Below are 20,674 nucleotides of genomic sequence, written 5' to 3'. Positions count from 1 at the left end.
TTTCCACCCTTTGGCTCTCCTGCTGCATAAAAAAAAAAAAAAAAAAAAAAAAAAAACTTAAATGAAACTCTACACTAACTGCAGTAATTCAATCATGGATATTGACTCAGCTAAATTTGACTCCTTACAGAGTTGGGAGCTTTTTTTCCTGACAACTTTCATCAATCTCTTCAAATGGGTTTCTGAATTATGAAAGAGGCCGGTTGGAAGGATGCTTGATAAAAATTTGGCAGCAGTGGGAGGAGAGAGCGGTTATGGAATATTACTGAGGTTATCAGGATATTCCTTTTATTTCCCCCAAGCACATTGATGAGAAAAAATTCAAACCTGCTTTCTCTCACAGGTGAGTCCGCTGCTGGCAGATGAAGATGTTTTCTCCGCTCTTGACGGCGTTCTGGAGCGAATCAGCGACCTCCAACAGCTTGTCGTCTCCTGGTCGGAAAACATCTCGGAGGACGATTGTCAGAGAGGTTCCTCCTCTTCCTCACATGACTCACCGGTCCACGGATCCCCCTGCCCCGCCTCCCCCAGCCACATCCACCTGGAGGTGCAGCATCCAGAGGAGGAAGACGAAGAGGAAGAGGACTGCACTGAGAAAGTAACTGATGTGTCAGAAATGAGTGGATCACCACAATCCAAGAGGAGGTAAGTATAATCTGAAAAAATCCATCTAGATTTACTGAAAAATCACTTCCAGGATACTTTAGTATCTGTAGAATCATAATTAATCTGTTATTCAAATAATTGTCAACTCATTTAGTAATCGATTAATCGCTAACTGGAGTACACAGACTCTAAAAAAAAACTTATTTGCTTTATAAATTTTTCAATGAATTCTTCAATTATTGAAGATTTAATGAGATTCTTAAAATCTCATTAATTAAATTTGAAGAATCTAAATTAACTGGTTCCTAATGAACAGAAAGGCACCAGAAAACTACAAAACTGAACTGTTTTATGCAGCCTTGAGAAACACACCTTTGTTTTTATTTTAAGTTCTAAGAAATCTTGCTATTTTTATTAATACCTATATTAATAAAATAAAATGTAAATAAAATAAACTTAACATCTATAATTATAAACATGACGTTTGTCAGAAATATTTATTCCTCAAATTCATTTGGTTTAGTCAAAAATGTATTTTCTCATAATTTATAAACAGCATAAATTATGTTATGCTGGTTTTGACAGTTGGTGATTACCATAGCAACCAATAACTGTCAGCGCCTCCCCTTTTTTCTGTTGCCTTCTGTAACCCTGGACTCAGCATGGTGGTTTCTTTACCAGGATTATATTTTAACATATTTTAGACAAATTTGGTCATATACAGCAGTCGTCCCCAACTCCTGGGCCGCGGACCCTTGGGTTCGTTTTTGTGACGCATCTGTATCTTATTTTGAAGGGATGTATAAACGTTACCATAGCGACCAGAGTCAGAGAGCGTTAGTGCAGTGGTTGAGACGAGATGAATGGAAAGGAGCTTGTGAGTTTTAGGTCTGGTTCACAGGGCACGATTGTGACCACACACAAGTCCAACATGTGTGGCAGGAGCAACACACCACACAAGAACCGATTCCACTCACAAACATCCCGGTTCCAGAAGAAAATCCAGTAAAACCCCAACATACCATACGTGAATTTAGAATAATCAAACACGGATGACAATGTAGAAGCAGTAGTGCTAGTTTGTGGACTCATTTTAAGAGCCATGCTGTGTGTCCCACAGGGTGAGCTGGTCCAGGCAGCAGAACCGAGCCTCCCTGACCTCCGGACTGGGTCTGGAGATCCGGTCCGCCTCCCAGATCCTCCAGCTCCAGAAGCTGTCTCTGCTCAAACTGACTGCACTGATGGACAAATATTCCCCGTCCAGCAAGCAGGGATGGAGCTGGTAAGGCCCGATAAGGCGGGGTGGGGAATTTCATGCATGGAAAAACAAATGGGTAGGGGGGTGGAGTTGGCAGGTTGGTGTTTGAGACCCACAGCTGTGTGGAGAAACTTCTTCAAGCAAACAACTGTCTGAAGGAGGGCAGGTGGGCGGGTGGAGGGTAAATATTTCAGGCAGACAGTCATTCATTATTCATAACTCAGGTGCCGGGGTTGGAAAAAAACCCAGAACATCAATAATAAGAAGAAACTGCTTTCCATGTGCCTGAGCTGGAGCTGTTCTGATTCATGAAATTTTGCAAGTGGCAGCTGTGAGAAATGTTTTATTTCACACCTGGCAGGTGGAGGGGGCAGCTGATTGAAATTCTGAGGCGAGTGCCACTCAGGGGAGAGAAAAATATCGACAAGAGTCAAACAAATGACAAAGAGTTCAATGAGGAACACAACCAGTACAGGATCCAGAATTGGAACCAATTTTAGTGTTGAAGAACAAACCTGGAGATGTTGGTTTGTCCAATTTTACACTTTTAGCTAAAGGGGGAGTATTATGTGTTTTCCAGGCAATTAATTATGTTAATTGCCTGGAAAACAATAATTATGTTATGTAATTATGTTACCATCAGTTGTTTTACAAATGCTTTATATATCAAATATGACTTAAAATACATTTATTTCCTGATGTAATGTCTTGAAATTGGGCCTTTGTCTTTCTTTGTGAAACTCCACCATCAGGAACTCGTCACAACATGGCTCCTCTATTAAGCCTTTAACAATGTTTTTACGAGCATTTCACTGTGAAGTAGCTCCTTCAATGAGCTCAGCGGATGTGCTGTTCCATTGAGTGTTTGCTAATTACTTGTGGCTAGTCTGAAGGAGCAGGGGAGGGCTGTTCTGTGAAGCAGAATCTTGGAAGCTTAGGAACTGCTGCTCCAAAAAATGAGCTGCGTCTTGAAGGGGGATGAGGAGAGGACAGGTCCTCCTAGGAGTCTTGTCCAGCTGAATGGTTGCCATGGAGATTACAGGGTTTCTCAAACATGCATGAAAGAATCAAAGCAACACTACATGCATGTTTGTGATGAGGGAATAACATTATATCATGATGTAACATTAAAAAATAGTCCATTTTACATAATACTGCCCCTTTAAAGCATGTCAACTATTTTTTTTTATTTTCTTGTGGCTCTCAACTGCAGCTCAAGACTGATACAACTTATCCCTGTCCAACACAGGTGGTGGATTCAGATGGACTTTCTAGTTGTAAATAGGGTAAAATTATTATTGGCATAATTTTCTCACAATGGAAAAAGTTAAATACGACACAAAGCTTGGTCTTTTTATAACCAAGCATTTATAATAAGTAGAATCGTGTCTGTCCATAGAGATTTACTGACTCCTAAAATTAAGCTGCTTTTCATAGACACATTATTGGGCCAAGAATCTCTCAAACTTGGTATGGGCAATTATCTTACTGTTCACTATTGTAAGTTTTGTTTTTATTGTAATAACTCTGCCTGCTAGTGTGGTTTAGCAGCGATAGGAATAGTTGTTGCTTTTCTGTTTTGAATAAATGCCTTTAAATATTATGAAATATTTGAGAATTGATGCTACAGGAAGCCACTGGAAATGTTACAGTAGATGTTAAAATCTCAACGTTGTGTGTCTGTGGAGAACTAAAGCCACTGATGTTCAGCTGTGTAGCATTTTCACATTATTGTGTGGATGCTGTTGTTGTATGAAACAGCAGCACTGAATTACTCTCTGCCCAGCGGTGTTCTGTATTTTACCGTCATGTTGTCAGAGTGAGATGTGGGTGGTGTTTTGAGCGGCAGCTGCTGTCTGTCCGTCCGTCAGTCAGTCTTGCTTTGACAGCAACTGTGCCAATGCTAGAGAAGTAAAAACTTTACTCAACTTTCCACAGTCGGTACCACCCACAAATCCATGCAAAAGACTCTCTTCCTCGTGCGGAACTACACGGCATGCGGCTCAAAGCGAATGAAAAGCAGGACGGTTGAAGCCTGACAGCCTTTGTGTTGCTCTTTACCTCCAACTGCTGCTGCTTTCACTCCACAACTTTATGGTTTCTTTATTTTTTACCATCTCATTGTTTCACATTTGCAATCCAGGCCTTTCTCACGTTCAAGTCTAGAAACCTAACCTGAGTTTTGAGTCATGACGTGTTACCTTTGGAGATCTTTAGTCTACTTCCTGCTGTCAGACATGTTATGTTTAAGGGTATTTTTTGGCGGTACAGATTCTTCAGGAATCAGTCTAGTAGTGGTGAGTGAAATTGAATTTGGCTCCACAAAGGTGTTAAATCACAGTTTGAGTCATGATTTTTGCACATAATTCCAGGTTGATTTTGATCATTTTTTTTCCTCTTTGTAAAACCATAAAACCAACATTTGAAAACTGCTTTCTTTGTTTAATATTGTACATCTAAGTGTGTCAAAAGAGCAAAAAGTAATATTTTGTGGCACAGTACAATGTCAAGTCTGGAGTCTTTTCTACAATAATGCAGGCCACAACTTAACATTTTCAATTTACTTTTTTATTTTATAGACAATATATAGAAAAAATAAACTCCAGGAAAAAACACTAAAGTAAAGGCAAAACCGTAATAAAAATAAAAAGCACGAGAAACTGAAAACAAAAAACAACAGTAACAAAAGTTGTTCCCCTATGGTCTGGAAAATGCTCTCTTCATGAGTCCAGGCTTCTAGTGGTGCATTCATCAAAGAGAAACTTGACTTTCCAGACTCAACTGTCTCATTCTCTGAGGGAAAATTGGAGAAATTGTTCCCTCGGACTGTGGTCTGGAAAACGCTCGGTTCTTGGATCCAGCAATCAATTGCGAACTGGGACCAATCTGCTAGTTCTGACTTTGTCAAAGCAAAACTTGAGTTTCCAGACTCAACTGTCTCCTTCTCTGAGGGAAGATTGGAGAAATTGTTCCCTAGGACCGGGGTCAGGAAAGAGCCCTCTACGTGGCCTCTGTCTTGAAATGCCATCTTCATCAAAGCAAATGTCTTGTTTCTGCTCGTTTCTATGGATACGATCCTCATGCCCCAAAAAACTGACCCTTTGCAAAAGTGATAAAGAATAAAACATTAGGGAGAGAAATTCATGTTTATTTTAAGAAAGAGCTACCAGACCGCACATCACTTCTCACTGTTTATTCTGCACTAAAGTGCCAATTTGTGGATTTAATGAGATTTGTGTTTTGCCTCCTACACAATAAAGACAAATTCATTCTTATTAATATTAAATAAACTTCCAGAAATATTCGCTTTGCAGAACACTTGAGTAAACACAGAACCTGCCTGCTTTATGCTTTAGAAGAAAACCAATTAGATTTTTGCACAGAGTGTTACGCTCAATGAGATAAAGCTCAATGTGGGAAAGAGCATTTAAGCAGAATCTTCTCCTGAAATTACTCCTCATAGATATTCGTCTTTAATTTTCAGGATCAGACGTGTGTTTGGAAGGAGATGGAGGGGAAAATGCAGGAAAATAAAAAGGATTTGGCTCCTTTACATCACTACTACTTTATATTGTCAACTTTAATGGACAATAAGGCCTTTAGAGAAATCATGTCCTTTAAAAAAGACATTAAGGAACAATTTATTAAGCAAAACAGCAGGTTTTACAGGTACAACAAAGTAACACCTATTTTTCCTCACATAAAATTTGAACACTTTATTCCTCTGTCTCAAAATGGATTACATAAAAATGTTCCAACATCTCCATCCTTATAGTGTGAGAAACCAAAATTATGATTTAAAAAAAAATCATTACATGTAGCAAAAGATTTTTCTTAACAAATTCACCAGCCAAAAAGTCTAAATTTAAATGTGAATTATGTGTGGAAAAAAACATAGAGAATTTTTATGAAACTAAGGTAAATATAATGCTTAAAATGCTTTTTTTATAGACATTAGCCTATTAGTTAGCATGGGGATTGGAAATTGCAGATAAGCTATCTAAAAAATTTTAAATTTACAACCATCAGCTATTATAATTCTGCATATTTACGCTGAAACAAAAAATGGGATAGAGGACAAATTTAAGCAATTAGAATATGATGCTTTAAGAAATTTTAGCCAAGATAAGCTAATTTCTTGCTAGTTAGCATGCTCTCTATGACCTAACAAAGTCTTGGCAGTTTATGGCCAATTATTTATTTATTTTGGAAAATAAACTCTATGATCACATTCAGTACACTCACACATAATTTCAAACCCCAGCTGCTGTTTATATAAGCTAAGCACAGACTGAAAACAGAGACAAAGCCAGATTTTGTTCATGTTTTACAGCTTACAAGCTTCAAAGAAAATTTAAGCATTTTGAATCTTTTGAAAAAAAAAAATAAGTAATTAAACAGTTTCCCATTGTCAATTTCATTTAATCCATTTTTTCCACCATGTAGATACAGAAAGAACATATAGACTAAGTTATAAAACTACAGCAGACTCCTCATATTCACAAGTGACCACAGCTGTGCCACAAATAGCTGGAAACTGCTAACTGACCTAACAGGTTTCAGTTTTAATTTATAATATTTACATTATTTTGATCTTTACCAAGTCTGCAAAAATAAAAAGGCTTTTCATTATCTCACAAAGCAATATTGACATTTTTGGTGATTTCTAGAACTCTTATCTATTTGAGTCTGTAGAAAAATAACCAAAAGACATGGGAGATATTTAGTAAACAAGCATTCTCCCTTTGTTTACTTAAAGACAGGAAGTTAAGTTAATTGCATTTTTTATATCAACAAGCAGAAAATGTATGGGCGTACTTCTAAATTTTGGACTTAAATTAAATGACAGTTGAATCTAAAGGTAATTAAAATGGAAAATGAAAACATTAATAATAAAAAGTGTCCCTTCAGCACTCTTTAGCTTAATGTTCCTGCAGAAAATGAAGGGGGGAGGGGATAATCTCAATGGTTGAACCATCTATTCAAATGTTATCATTTTAGCGTAATCACCGATGCCAAAGTGAGAACTTAATGATTAAAAATTCAGCAATTAACTGCTGATTGGGACAAAGTCTGGCACTCTAAGGCACTTTTCCTCGGAATAGCTCATTTGTTTCCGAGAGCCACTCTTGGATGTCATAGAAGAACCGGAGGGAGTAGAAGGGAAACGGTTCTTCGGAGAAAGAGCTGACAACAGAAGAAATCTTTCGTTTCTTTTGGGCTGTTTTAACAAATCATAATGGTGTGTTTTTGATTAATAATTTAGGAAGCCTTGGGGAATGCTCACCAGCGAAAACGTGGACCGGATCTGCCCAAATCCATGAAGTCGTTCAAAAATCCTAGTCTCTTTGATAAATGTCCATGTTTTTCCTCCAGTGCTGATTAGAGCGAGGCACACATGTCAGCGATCAGTGGGGAGTTATGTAACCAAAAAAATGTTTATTTTGGCTTTTCCTTCAAAAAGAAATGGATCCAACAGGCTGCCAAGCTCAGGGTTTTTTTTACACTTGACTTAAAGAGATTACAAATTCCCAGATCATTTTCCAAACAGCTTCTCAGTCCACATTCATTTCCATAACTTTTCCCTGTGCACATGTACACATTGTTGGACTGCTTCTTCTTTCACATCGGAGGATTAAAGGGTCTAATGGGGACTCCGGATTTTGCAGGACTGTTCCCAAAACTATGACAAAGACCAAGGCAATAGCAGAGGTGAAAGGTCGTCAGGTGTTCGGGGTTCCTCTGCTCGTCAGTGTTCAGCAGACAGGAGAACCACTTCCTCCCTGCATCCTCAGAGCACTGGTCTACCTGAGGGCCGAGTGTTTGGACCAGGTAAACGCCGAAGACGAGTTTAGGTCACCAGTAAACAGTTTCAACAAGGCTTTGAGTTATATTGTATTAGCAAAAACATCTTCAATTATTTTCCCACTGCTTGGTCAGAACAAAGAATGGAGAACTGGGCCAAATCCAATGGTGGGCACCGCTAATCTCAAAGCACAAATCATAAAACTCAGTTTGGCTGAAGCAACACACCAACACAAACAGCTGGTGTGAAAGCAATTCAATTCAAATTACAACTAATGGAAGACTACAACCCTTGAGCATCAGTTCAATTGTGACATAATATACACGTTTCATAATTTTTAGATATTGTATTTATGTGTATAACTTGTTCTCCACTGTCTATTTATTTGTTCCTGTATGTTTCTTGAAATAATCAACTAATTTAGTAATCAGTTAATTACCTAAAAAAAAAAGCCAATTACTAGCCCAGTAATTAAGCCAAAAATGTACAAAAAATATTGACATTATTCATTTAGGATAAAATAAAACCTTTGTCTGTAAATGTGTTTCATCCAAAACTCAAGTGGCCTAGTTTCAGCTTCACCTGGTTCAAATTCTGCAAAAAAACACAAACATCAAAAAATGTTCCAATTAAGTACATTTTGCTTTCCAATTATTAATTGATTAATCCAAAAATGATCAGCAGATTAGCACTAATATGTACTGATAAGTCATTTCGAAAGGGCTGAACTTAAAAGTATTTTTAGAAGCATTTTTTAGCTATAGAAGCAAGCATTCACTTTGATCAAGAATTCACTGAAGGAAATACTGTTATTGCTTTTAAGACCATGAAATGTTTATTTTCTTATTTTACAAAGGGAAATAGATTTATTTGCATATTGCAATATATTTCTAATGTATAAAAAAGGGTTACGTGACAACTGTGCTAATTTTTTATCCAATTAGTCGTCAGAATAATTGATAGATTAATCAATGACAAAAGTAATCATTAGTTGAAGCCCTGGGAGCAGAGTCTTCAAAATAAGAGCAAAATAAGAGAGCAACATCTAGCAATTTGAATTAACATTAGATAACCGAAACTTCAACACAGATGTCTTTATTTATTCAATGAAAATTTGCAGAACAGCCAAGTAATTAACACTTTAGAATTTATTTGGAATAATTAATTTAGTGGAAGCTAAGTACACTAAATGTGTTCAACGTTATCAAAAGCACAAAATGAAAAATTTGTGATTTCATGGAAGGGTGCCAATTAAAACAGTAACATTCTTGTTGTTTTCCCAATGTTTTGTTTCTGTCAGTTGGGTCTTTTCCGGAAGCCTGGGGTGAAGTCTCGTATTCAGTACCTGCGTGAAATGATTGAGTCGGATCCAGACGGATTTTCGTTTGAGGGTCAGTCAGCCTTCGACGTTGCCGACATGGTGAAGCAGTACTTCAGAGACCTACCTGAACCCATATTCACCAGCAAACTCTGTGAAACCTTCCTTCACATTTACCAATGTGAGCAGAAACATTTTTAACTTGACTTTTTGATTATTTTGGATATTCTTTAGCTTGAGAACCAAATATTTTACTTATCTAGATCACAAGAGAATAAGGTCCAGGTTTTGAGAAACAGTGAAGCAGGATTAAATGTAGAGATTATGGTCTGTGTTTGTAAAATAAGTATGGATTGTTGATTTCAGTATATTATAAACATTAGATCCCAACTTAGGTGTGTTATTTCTGTGGCTTTTGTCTTGGTCAGGTCTCCCTTGTAAAAGAGATTTCTGATTTCAATGGGACTTTCTGGTTAACTATACTATACTAGCATGCAAATTAGCTAACTTAGCCATTATTTGGCATAACTCTGACCACAGAGGGCAACATTGGTGCTTTCAGTATGATATGTGAACTGTTTGCATCAGTCTCTATAAGGGTAGCTGCAGCAGCCAAGGGGTTGTCAAGATATTTCCAAATATTTTTTGCTTCCTCCAAAAAGGTGACGCTGAGCAGCAAACAACTTGTTTTATAGCAGCCGGCTTCTATAACAAGCTCTGCTCTTACATTTGCTTTAATCTGCTAACTCTAAAAAAATATATTAGAAATTTCTCGAGTAAAGTTATTGACGGAATAAGGCGTCCATCGACATCCTACGGTGGTAGTTTTGGTCCAAAATCCATCCAAGAAGGATGGCAGTATTGGATTATATTGAAACTGGATTGATCTTATGTTTTGTCTTACATCCAATAGAAAACTGCTTTTCAGAAAGGTTTTGTTGAACCAGCTTGATTTTTCTTTGAAAACTATGAAGTTGCAGCACATCTAATAGGTTGATGAAGAGTTAATTTTCTTTAGTTTCATAGTAAATAGGATCTTTTATCCAGTGATCTTTAATGAAAAGCAGATTTTGGTGCAACCAAATCTGCTTACTTTATTAAATTTACTAAACTATTGAAGTGTTTTCCCAAATCCTGCTCTTGATAGACCCAATTTGTTTATATAAAGGACCTTCTTGCTGCAAGGCAACAGCTCTACCAACTGTGCCACTGTGCAGCCCTACATGCCTTTCCTGCAAAAATCTATTAACTATTTGGTTATTATATTTGTATGCCTAGTTTACTGTTAGATTAATAAAAATCAAAATACGATATATGATTTGGCCCATGTGACAAACAAATTTACAAAGTAACTTTGTACACATAAAATTCGAAGCTGTTTTACTTCCAGACTTTCCGAAGGACCAGCAACTGGTTGCGGCTCAGGCGGCCATATTGCTCCTTCCTGATGAGAACAGGGAGGCTCTGCGGACGCTGCTGTTCTTCCTGCGAGACGTCGCTGCCTGTGTAGATGAGAATCAGATGACCCCCACCAACGTGGCCGTCTGCCTGGCGCCGTCTCTCTTTCACCTCAACACCATAAAGAGGGAGTCCAAAGCAGCCAGGTGAGCAAAGACCACAGCTGCTGGGTTTAAAGAACAGAACACCAGTTCTACCGTTTAACCTGGTACACAATTGAAACTTTTTTTTTTTTTGTTTATATTTTGCTATTACATTAAAAAACTAAATTATTTTGGTTACTGAAATGATGTGAAACTGACATAAGTAATTAAAAACTATTATGTGGGCGTGCTGTGGTGGTGTAGGGGATAGCGCGACCCACATTTGGAGGCCTTCAGTCGCGGGTTCGATTCCCGGACCCGGTGACATTTGCCGCATGTCTTTCCCCCTCTTACTCCCCCTTTCCTGTCAGCCTACTGTCATAAGGGACACTAGAGCCCACAAAAACACCCCCTGGTGGGAAAAAAAAAAAAAAAACTATTATGGAGTATTAGGGACATGCTAAGAAAACAAAAAAATAAACACAATTACGAGAATAGTTATTATATTACTATTTTGTTCTTGTAATATTATGACTTATTCTAGTAATTTTATGACTTTATTCTCATAATTTTATTTTTATACATTTTTTTGTTAATGTTGTCCTAATATAATAATTTAAAGATTTTAAAAACTACACAATTCATAAAATAATGTTGTTTAAACATGCCTAGAGATAAAGAAATTGTACGTGTTTTTCCAACTTTTTAACAGTCATCGCAGGGGATTTTTGTAAATTTCTGAAATATTTCTGCTCCTGGGACTAGCCAATGAGTGCTTACTCTTTAGAAATTTTGAGTCTACAGAGAGCCCCCTCTTGGGTGTGGGGGGTCTGACTCACATTGTCCTGTTACATAAGTCCCTACAGTTATATAGTTGCTCTGCTGTTTGCTGTTGCTTCAGTTTTGTCTTAAAATTAAACAGAAGATGAGAGGAACTCAGAGTTTTTCCTCTGACCTTTTGTAATGACTCGGGTCAGCAAAATGTTTATTTTTCACCTTAAGTTCATTATTATCCACCTGTGATATGAATCTGAAACAAATGTTAAATTACAAATCGGTACGTTACTAATTACCCAGTGCAAAAAAGTATTTTTGTTCTTGAGGCCTCACATCCTGTTTGGATCTTTGCTTTTTTCTTTATATGAAGTGCTTATATTAACCTTTAGCTCTTATTTAGCGACACAAACCAGATTTTTTTTTCTGCTTCTCTTGCGTCAGAAAGGAGGTTCTGTTTCCGAGCGGTTCCACTCCCACGGACAGTATCAAATCTGGACCAGATCCAGCTCTAACACTGATGTCAGTGCTTCAAATACAAAGTTGTTGGCTCAGATCACACCGAGAGAGAAAATTATATAATCTTCACAAATTTCCATCTGGCCTCAATTTCACCCCCTGAGAGGAAATATGTGCCAGTCGTCGTCTTTGAGCAACAGTGGGAATGATAGAAAACAGAGAGAGGTAACGGCAGAGGAAATGCAGATATTCAGTTAGACTTACTGGACTCAACATAGTGGTGATTAGGTTAGCAGCTTCCTAATTTCCACTGGTGGAAATGTTTACAAAAGGACGTCCTTTGGGGGTCGTTTGCTTGAAAGGTAAACTTTACACCTTACATGCCCAACAATACAAGTTTAGACTTTGAGCAACTTGCTAAAAACTGTATTGTGTAACATTAAAACATGCTTGGCTGCAACTGTATCAATGGCAGCTCTTCTCTTCAGTGTTTCTGTTAGCTTTTTGGCACGGCTCTATGGAGTGAAAATAGTCTCAAAATATCTGTGCGTGTGTAAAAGCATCTGCCTGCCTTTTGAGCAATAATTAATACAGAGGACTGTATGGCAAGAATAAACAATCATTGTTTTCAGATAAAGGGTAAAATATTGTTAAAATGCCATGGGTTTGTTGAGACCACATCTAGTACTAAGAAGAAATATATTTAACAATAAGAAACTGTTATCACTTATTTATGTGTTTGATTAGATTTGATATATTTATTTCTTCTGTATTATTTTTTATGACAGTGTCAGCCTTAATGTCATGTGTGACTCCATAACACTTTCAGTTTGACTCATTAGGATTTGACTAAGAACCAGATTTGTTCTTTGTAATTTCTGCCAAACTATTAATCTATAAATCAATAATCAGATCAATATAAAGATAAAATCCATGTTCCTGTCCCATATTTGTATGACATTAAAAGAATCTGGAAGTTTTGTCTTTCCACTGAATGCACTGGTTTGCTCTCATGTGGGTGAAATTTAATAGCTGATACTATGATGTCCCATTCTCCTGAAGGCACCATGGAAGCATGGAACAAATGGAAGGCAGCTGTACCACAGAAACACTGAAGAGAAGAATAGTTATGATTGACATAATTGCAGAGCAACAATATGTTGCAGAGCTGTGCCTTTTGCATATTGCTCAAAGTTTAAACTGGCATTGTTGTACATCTTTTATCTGGTCATTTTATGCAAGATTCAAAACCTAAAATGGCACAGAACCAGAATACGTTTTCCACTCTGATTGGCTGCTGTTAGGCCTACCAATTTTAACCTGAATGTCCATTGCATTTGTTGTTGACGCCTGTAAAAATAATCTCTATTCTCCTGGCTTTTTTGTTCTCTGGGAAATAATTTTTTATGATAAATATAGAGACAACCATACAAATCAAAACATCAACAATAATGATAGTAATATTAATAATAAGATAATATTCTGTGCAAGTGTCCTACATCTTCTTTAATGGGGGGCAGTGAAGGACCTGGGTAATGGATAGGAGGTGCTGGCCCAAAAAGGTTGAGAAACACTGCTCTAATACATGAATCGGCACCTTTTTTTCTCACTGAACAAAAGATAATAAGAAAAATGTGTTGGATGAAAACGATTGCTCGTAAGTTAGAGGTTATCTCATTATCTCCCTAAAAATCCATCCATTTTCTTACACCCTTGTCCAGGGGTCCCCAAAGTCGGTCCTGGATATATCTGATTTACAAAACAAGCAAGTAATTTTGTACAACTCATTAGGGGTCATTAGGTTTAAATTTAAAACCCTTTGATGCCTTAAAGGGTTAAAGCAATAAAGGAGTTGTTGAATCTCCTTTATTAGTTTCAACAGCTTCAGGTTGGAGTTGGTTAATTTCTTCATCAATAAAATTAGTGCTTTTAAACTTGAACATTGAAAATATATTGCAACCTAATGTGTTCTTTTGAAATTAAAAGGCTTGTTAAATTTTCTTTCTGCACTTTTTATGTAATATTTTGTATTATATAAGCACTGCAGAATAAATATAACAAACACAATTTGTTTCCCTCCTCCGCATATCTGACTTCCTCTTCACCCGTTAATCACCTCCCTTTTCCAGCTCTGGAGTTTTCCTTCCTGGTTTTTCAACTCCACCTTTTCCTCTCTTTCCATTTTGTGTCTCACTAATGTAACCAGCAGCTGCCTCCCAGCTGGTTTAATGTAGCTGCTGTTTGTCATGATGAAACTCTGATAAACCAGCAAAACCTAAACAGAAATGTCTTCACCTAAATAAGATTCAACATGAATGTTTTCCAAAGTACAAATTAAAATCCTGGTTCTGATTGAAGTGCTAAGGTTCATACACGTTTCTCACAGTAAAATTTGAGCACTTTCCAAGCATTTTCAATGTAAGTTTTCAAACTTTAATCCAGAACCACATTGAACTGAGGTTCTGTGTTGTTGCTGTAGATCGGGTCACAGAAAGTACAGTCTGGGTCGACCAGACCAGCGCGACCTCAGTGAGAACCTCGCTGCCACTCAGGGACTATCCATCATGATCACAGAGGCACACAGACTTTTCCAGGTACTCCTCAGCCGCAACCAAAGAAATTAAATTTCAACTTTATTTTACAACAGAACTGTTTCTAAATAAACTAAATGCATTCTGCAGCTTCCAGAGTTTTGGCCTGGACAGAGTTTAATAGAGGATTGGTCTGAAGGAGGCGATGAGGATCTGGAGGAGAGAAGAAACCGTCTGCAGCAGAGAACGCAGCAGCTGCTGAGCGATGCTCAGGACAAGAGCGGAGGCTGGGAGAACCATCCGGCCCCGCAGGACGTGGAGCTGGCCTACAAGAAGGTGAGCAGACAGCAGGAGGCCATAACAATACAAGGGCAAAGGCTCCTCCAGACTAGAGGTAGCAGCAATTATCAAACACATTGTGAAGCTTCGAGTCGACAACACTATCCTGAGGAGAGACTGTTGGAAATCATTTTTTCTTTATATTTTTCAAATATGCTTTTACATATTTGTTAAAACTGTCATCATGTCATGAGAGTAATGTGCAATGAATAATCTGTGAAGAGATCAAGCTTTTTTAAAGTTTCTATACTCCAGCTAACGATTACAATTAGTAAATTAGTTGACAATTATTTGATTAATCCATTAGTTATGGTTAATCTGATTAATCATTTCATCCCTGAGTAATACATTTTATTTACAGCGTCTTACAGAACATTCGAATTGGTACAAAGAAGATCAAAACAACATAAGCCAACAAACAAAAAGAAACACATAAATCAAATATTATGGAGAATATTCAAATTTGAAAAAATAGTTTAGAGACAGTTTATTTAGGTCATGTTTCCCGTAAGTTCCAATTGTATTTTAAAGACACAGAGACCCAATTTCATGACTATGTGGCGTTAAATTACAAAGTCACATTCCTTTTAAGTCATATTTAATATATACAGCAATTTTGTAACTGAAGGCTATTACTTGATTGTACTATAAAATGGCACTATGTGCCTGAAAAATGTATGACACTGCCTCTTTAATATGTTGTCTAAACGTTGATTTATGGTCAATAAATAAATAAATAAATTCCCTAAAAATCTTCCCATCACTCATTCAATTGTAGCATCATATATTTTTGATATAATGTCTCTAATAAATTGTTTTTTATTTCCAAACACCATAAATGTAGCTGGGTTTTTTTGTATGTATATATATATTGATCAAATGATAATCTGTTGACATGGCGATGACTCCTGCTCTGTGTTGGTCCTCAGATGAGTGACGGCTGCCCGCTGTGGACGTGGCGAGGCTGCGTGGAAGTGGCCGCTCCGCAGCAGGAGCTGCTGCAGCGGCTGCTGCGGGAGCAGCCGCTGTGGGAGGCAAACCTGCGCCGGGCCGCCGTCGTCCGCGCTCTTTCCAAGGACGCCGAGGTGTACCGCTACACGCTGCAGGGGCGGGGCCACGCACTGGGCTCACAGCCCTCGCAGGAGACCCTGGTGCTCAGGTAATGAGGCAAACCGGCTCCGCGGAGCGGCTAGGACGGACGAGTCACCCCACCCTCGAAGCGTCAGTTTGAGTGAAATGAAACAGAGCGTTTTTCTTTTAGAGGGTTGATGAAAGTTTAAACACAGCCTGGAGTCAGAGGAGACATGAAAGCGTTTGTAGTCGGACAACATCGCTGAACGCCGCTTCCTGTTTCCCATCTTCTTGACAGCTTACATAAACTTTAAATTACTCCACCAGAGGAAAATGGAAAATCACAACAGTCGTGTTGAGCAAATCTCATTGGGAAAAAACAAACACTTAACGTTCTATTGCAGGACCTTTTAACACAAGATCCGCTGTATAGCTAGTCACAATAATAAAGTCATAATACCACTTCATTCTTAATATGACCATCCTCGTAACCTTATATGATTTTCGTAGTATTGCTGTGAAATTTCGAAATACTGAAATTTCAATAACAAATAAAGAAAAAAATACCAAAATGTTTGAGAATTTATTTTTCAAAGTCATTTTCATGTTTGTCAGGAAAAAAATAAATGTGAAGTTCTTTGCGGATTTCCAAAGCAGTCTTCAAGTTCACAAAGTCTTGTGTAAAATAAAAAATAACACAGATCTTCATATTTGACATTTGATATTTAAAGGATCCCCTTGGACAGAGGTGTCACTCATTTTCATTTTGGTATTGATAAAACTACCCGTTAACAAACTTAATAAAAAGCTTTATCTTCATTTGATTAGTACATCTTACAGTTAATTAATTTTGAACATCTTGTCACACTGATGTAATTCAATTGGATTGATAAAATCATATTTAAACAACTTATCCTGAAAGCTCTATTTATGTGACCTACAGTTGGACAACACAACTGAAAGACTTATCCCAATATAGTTATTTATCACATTATACATATATAGTGATATATATACCAGTTATTGAACTCTAGATTGAACATTCTGAATCATATTCTTCTTCCGATCAGAACCTGGCAAGCAGATCCATCCTGTGGGCCAGTGTACCTGTCCTCCATGTCGACTGAGGTCCCTGAGGTCCAAGCGGACGGAGTCAGGGTCCAGGTCCACTGCTGCCTTTACCTGCTGGAGTCCACAGGGGCCATCAGGACCCGACTGACTCACCTCTGTCGCACTGACACCAGGTAACTGCAGGCAGTCACTGGAGGCCAGCAGTAATGGTGGGAAAATAGTTGCTGGATTTTATGTGACATAAAATTTGTTATTATGACAGGCCTGATTATGTTATTGTGATGCATTATAGTCTGCAACAAATGTTGCAACTTTGGTTCCCAATTGAACTGAGAAAAAAGGAATCAAGCTTCCCATAATGGATCTCCCAGATCATGTTGGGGCTTTTTTTGGAGAATTTTCTTTGTGAAAGGTTTTATTTTTAGGTGCTACACTTCTGAGCACTAGAACTGCTAGAACTATAGAACGTCTGTGTTGTTGCTGTGAAAGACACCAGAGGGAATCCACTTCATAACTCGTCTTTTGTTTCAGAGGACGGTCTCCAGACTGGCACAAGAAGGTCAGCGGACGCCTCCTGGTCTCGGGTTTGTTGGCGATCAGAGACTCCTTCAGAACCGACTACAAGGAAACTAAAATATGAGTCTGTCGCATTTTCCCCTTCTACACATCCAACTGCCTCCAGTTTCAGAACATGGAGTAACAAAGTTCCCCTGGTTGCTGAAACCACTTCCTGGAGGTAAAGGAAGAAGCAGGGGAAATACCTCAGCTGCCTGGACAAAGACAGGAAATGAGGACAAATAACTGCAGGAAACAGACATTTAATCCCCCAGATGTTTGGCTTCAAGGGAATCGAACCAACAACCACAACAAACAACAGAGCTAAGAGACTCAAAAGAAAGGTGACAGTGAAGAAAAAGACCTGGTGTTCCTGGTGTGAAACAAATTAGAACAAGGCAGACTAATTATTTAAAATTTTGTTTGTGAGTAATGCTGGGATGGAGAAGGGAAATAAAAGAATCCCTCTGTGGCGTACTGGAGCGTCTGCGCTGGTGATTCAGGACTAAACCAAAGATCCTGGATTGGGTTTCCCTCCTGGACCTTAACGCTCAGCTAAGGCTGCGTTCACATAGCAGGTGATGCAACCCATATCCAACGTTTTCACCCAAAATCAATCAACAAATGATCTATTATTTCTTCAATAAACAGTGTCACATCCTACACACCTGGGTTGCTTTGGGAACAAAAAATCGTTCACCTAGAAGTCTGATTGAGATTGTAAAAGATCTAAATGAAGCATGAAGCCCTGCTGTGTGAACGCAGCTTTAGTTTAAAACTGGATGTTTGGACCAGACTGGGATGTGTTATGGTGTCTGGGAGTTGATGTATTGATTATAGATTTTTATGTACAGGAAAAGCGAAATATCTCCAAACATTTTGTTGCTCTTTGTGAACGACGGAGAGTTTCTGCATTATTTTCTACTTGCCAAGTTGTGCCTGAAGCATTTTACTCTATCTCTGATTATTTAACTTAAATCCAGATGTTTTTGTTTAAACCTGCAGAAAAATAAGAGGTCTAACTTCATCAGTGCCAAACTGCTAATTAAAATGTTTATTTCTGTCTAAGACCTGCATCTTGTTTTAGGTTTTTTTTTCTCTTCCCTCTGAGACCGGATGTGGTGCCAAACAGATTACTGACGGTAATTTCAGAGGAAGCTGGAGGAAAACAGCAGGAGGAGTGAAGACGAGCTGCCACGCTGCGTCGCTGAAGAGAAAGAGATTAATACGTCTGGCAGAGTGCAGACTTCTTTACGTTGCTCCTGCTCTACACCCACTTCTGTCTTTTACATAAAACATATTTACATTTTTCATTTATCTGTGAGAGAAACCATAATTACTTAGAGTGAGATGCCAGGGAAGAAGACAGTGGAAAGGTCCTGGTGGTGATGACTGCTCCAAACAGTAAGGAGGGGAGGTAATTCATGCTAATTCCAGTAAAAGATTGCGGGTGTTTAATTTCTGAAATGTTGCTGCTGCATCTGGAGTTAAGAACCAGGAGAACCGAGGCTGAACTCGAAGGTGAAGCATCGGCTGCAGGAGACCAAAGAAGAGTAGAAAGAAGTTTTTGTTTCAGCTGTGAGAAAATTACAGAACATTTTGAATACTTTAAACAGATAATGTCCAAATGAAGCTATGAATCTAGCCTTCAGCCATTCTTGGCTAAAAACCGACCACTTGAATGAAATAAAATCGGCTTGGAAGAGCACACACACCAATACACACCCACCCTTCCATCACAACACACGTGTCCTCTCCTGACAAGAGGGGACTTCTGTTTCTAGTTTGTTGAAAAAGCAAAAACCAAAAATAGAATTTACATTAAAGCTCTATTTGACTTTTAATCATTTTTGAAGAAATTGCCAAGAGGGAACCTGGATCTCTGAGTGACGTTTACATATTCAAGTGGGGACCTTAACCTACTGCAATAGAACTGTCTGTACACATTTTTTGACCTAAAGGGTATTTGATTACTACAATGAATTACTTTAACTCTTTTAGGAAATTGATGATTAACTTGAGTGATATTATTTAATTAACTCTTTACAATACAAATATTGCCCAAAAAGTGAAATTATGGCCACATACATTTGAATAATATTTTGAATGCCATTTAATGATGGCATGAATAATTATATATTATTAATAAACATTTTTGTCTCCTAATGTGGTAAGTTGCTCCTCTGTCTTTAACTATTCAAAATGGTGCTGCCATGTCGTTCTTAGCAGACAAAGAGGGGACCTTGATTTGCATTATGAAATAAAGGTCCCCACTTCGTTTGTATAGAATGACAGGGGTCCACTGTTAGCTGGTGCAAAACGACACAAGTCCCCACTGAGATAGGATGGAGCGACAGTTACACTTTAGAAGAAATTAACTGAATAAATCTTTTTAGGACAAAAACATATGAAAGCTGAATACAAACACAGTGTTGAACTATTTCAGTTGATATAAAATAAATCCCAACATTTGTCTGAAATGTTTCCTCAGAAATAGGATTTCATATGGGACAATTGGGAGGAGTTATAATGGGACATCAGGGAGTTCTCCATTTGTGTACTGTGCACTTGGATCAATAAGCCGTCAAATTATTTTGCTGCTAGTGTTTTACCTTATGGTTTCAACATCAATGCAGATCTGGAGACTACAACACTTGCCTATTCTTCATTACAAAATAACTAGTTGAAAAAGTTGGATAAAAAAATATATAGAGCTAACTGCTCTACAACTGTAGTGTTGAACATTAGTTAACTAAATATTTGCATAAATGTTTACCCCTTTAATCTTTTATGCACTCTGTTTCATACTTTGCTATTAATAAATTCAAACTATGTACCCCATTTTTGTCTCTTTTAACTTTATCAAAGATCATTAAACAGACAATATACATACATATGAACAATTCTTGATGGTGGGTATGTATATTTTATGAAAAAAAAAGAAAGAAAATTGAGCTCCTCAATCAATCAGAGCCAGGAGGAGGGACTTAGTGTTGTCAATCATTCATGCTACCCATCTCCCCTTTGCTCTCTGCTATGTTACAGCTGGTTCACCACAACATAGCCTGTCACCAGTGCTAAAGCCAGTTAGCATAACCACAAATGCTAGCAGATAAACTTAAGACCTATGATAAGTGAATTTAAGACACCTCAAGGCTTTTTTAACGAAGCATGGCGCTGACAGGTTGCGATGAATTTTATTGAGGGATATCAGAATAAAGGGGTCTGAATACAAAATTTATCACATTCCTAAAATAACGGCCACTTTTGGCAAAATAAAAATGTGTTTTTTTGGTTTTTTTTGTCAAAGGTGTTTTCTTTCTCCTCCTTCCCCAAAACATCTTT

The 20,674-nt window shown here is 37.8% G+C and overlaps 1 protein-coding gene across 3 annotated transcripts in view; it reads left to right on the top strand.

The window, feature by feature from the left end:
* The window catches only part of si:dkeyp-23e4.3 (rho GTPase-activating protein 7), a 105,223-nt gene extending 85,048 nt beyond the window's left edge, over nt 1-20,175 (top strand). For 2 of the 3 annotated variants that reach the window (XM_044141624.1, XM_044141623.1), the window contains exons 8-17: nt 344-645; nt 1,727-1,888; nt 7,534-7,696; nt 8,971-9,169; nt 10,379-10,592; nt 14,242-14,356; nt 14,444-14,629; nt 15,562-15,791; nt 16,774-16,947; nt 17,306-20,175. In XM_044141624.1, coding sequence (XP_043997559.1) covers nt 344-645; nt 1,727-1,888; nt 7,534-7,696; nt 8,971-9,169; nt 10,379-10,592; nt 14,242-14,356; nt 14,444-14,629; nt 15,562-15,791; nt 16,774-16,947; nt 17,306-17,414 — 1,854 coding nt within the window. In that variant the 3' untranslated portion in view covers nt 17,415-20,175. The remainder of the gene's footprint in view (nt 1-343; nt 646-1,726; nt 1,889-7,533; nt 7,697-8,970; nt 9,170-10,378; nt 10,593-14,241; nt 14,357-14,443; nt 14,630-15,561; nt 15,792-16,773; nt 16,948-17,305) is intronic. The other variant, XM_044141625.1, reaches the window with a different exon arrangement.
* The last annotated feature ends 499 nt before the right edge of the window (nt 20,176-20,674 follow it).

Source organism: Gambusia affinis, linkage group LG15, assembly GCF_019740435.1.
Source record: "Gambusia affinis linkage group LG15, SWU_Gaff_1.0, whole genome shotgun sequence".
NCBI lineage: Eukaryota > Metazoa > Chordata > Actinopteri > Cyprinodontiformes > Poeciliidae > Gambusia > Gambusia affinis.
Note: the sequence above shows the minus strand (reverse complement) of the source record. Positions and strands in the feature narration are given on the sequence as shown.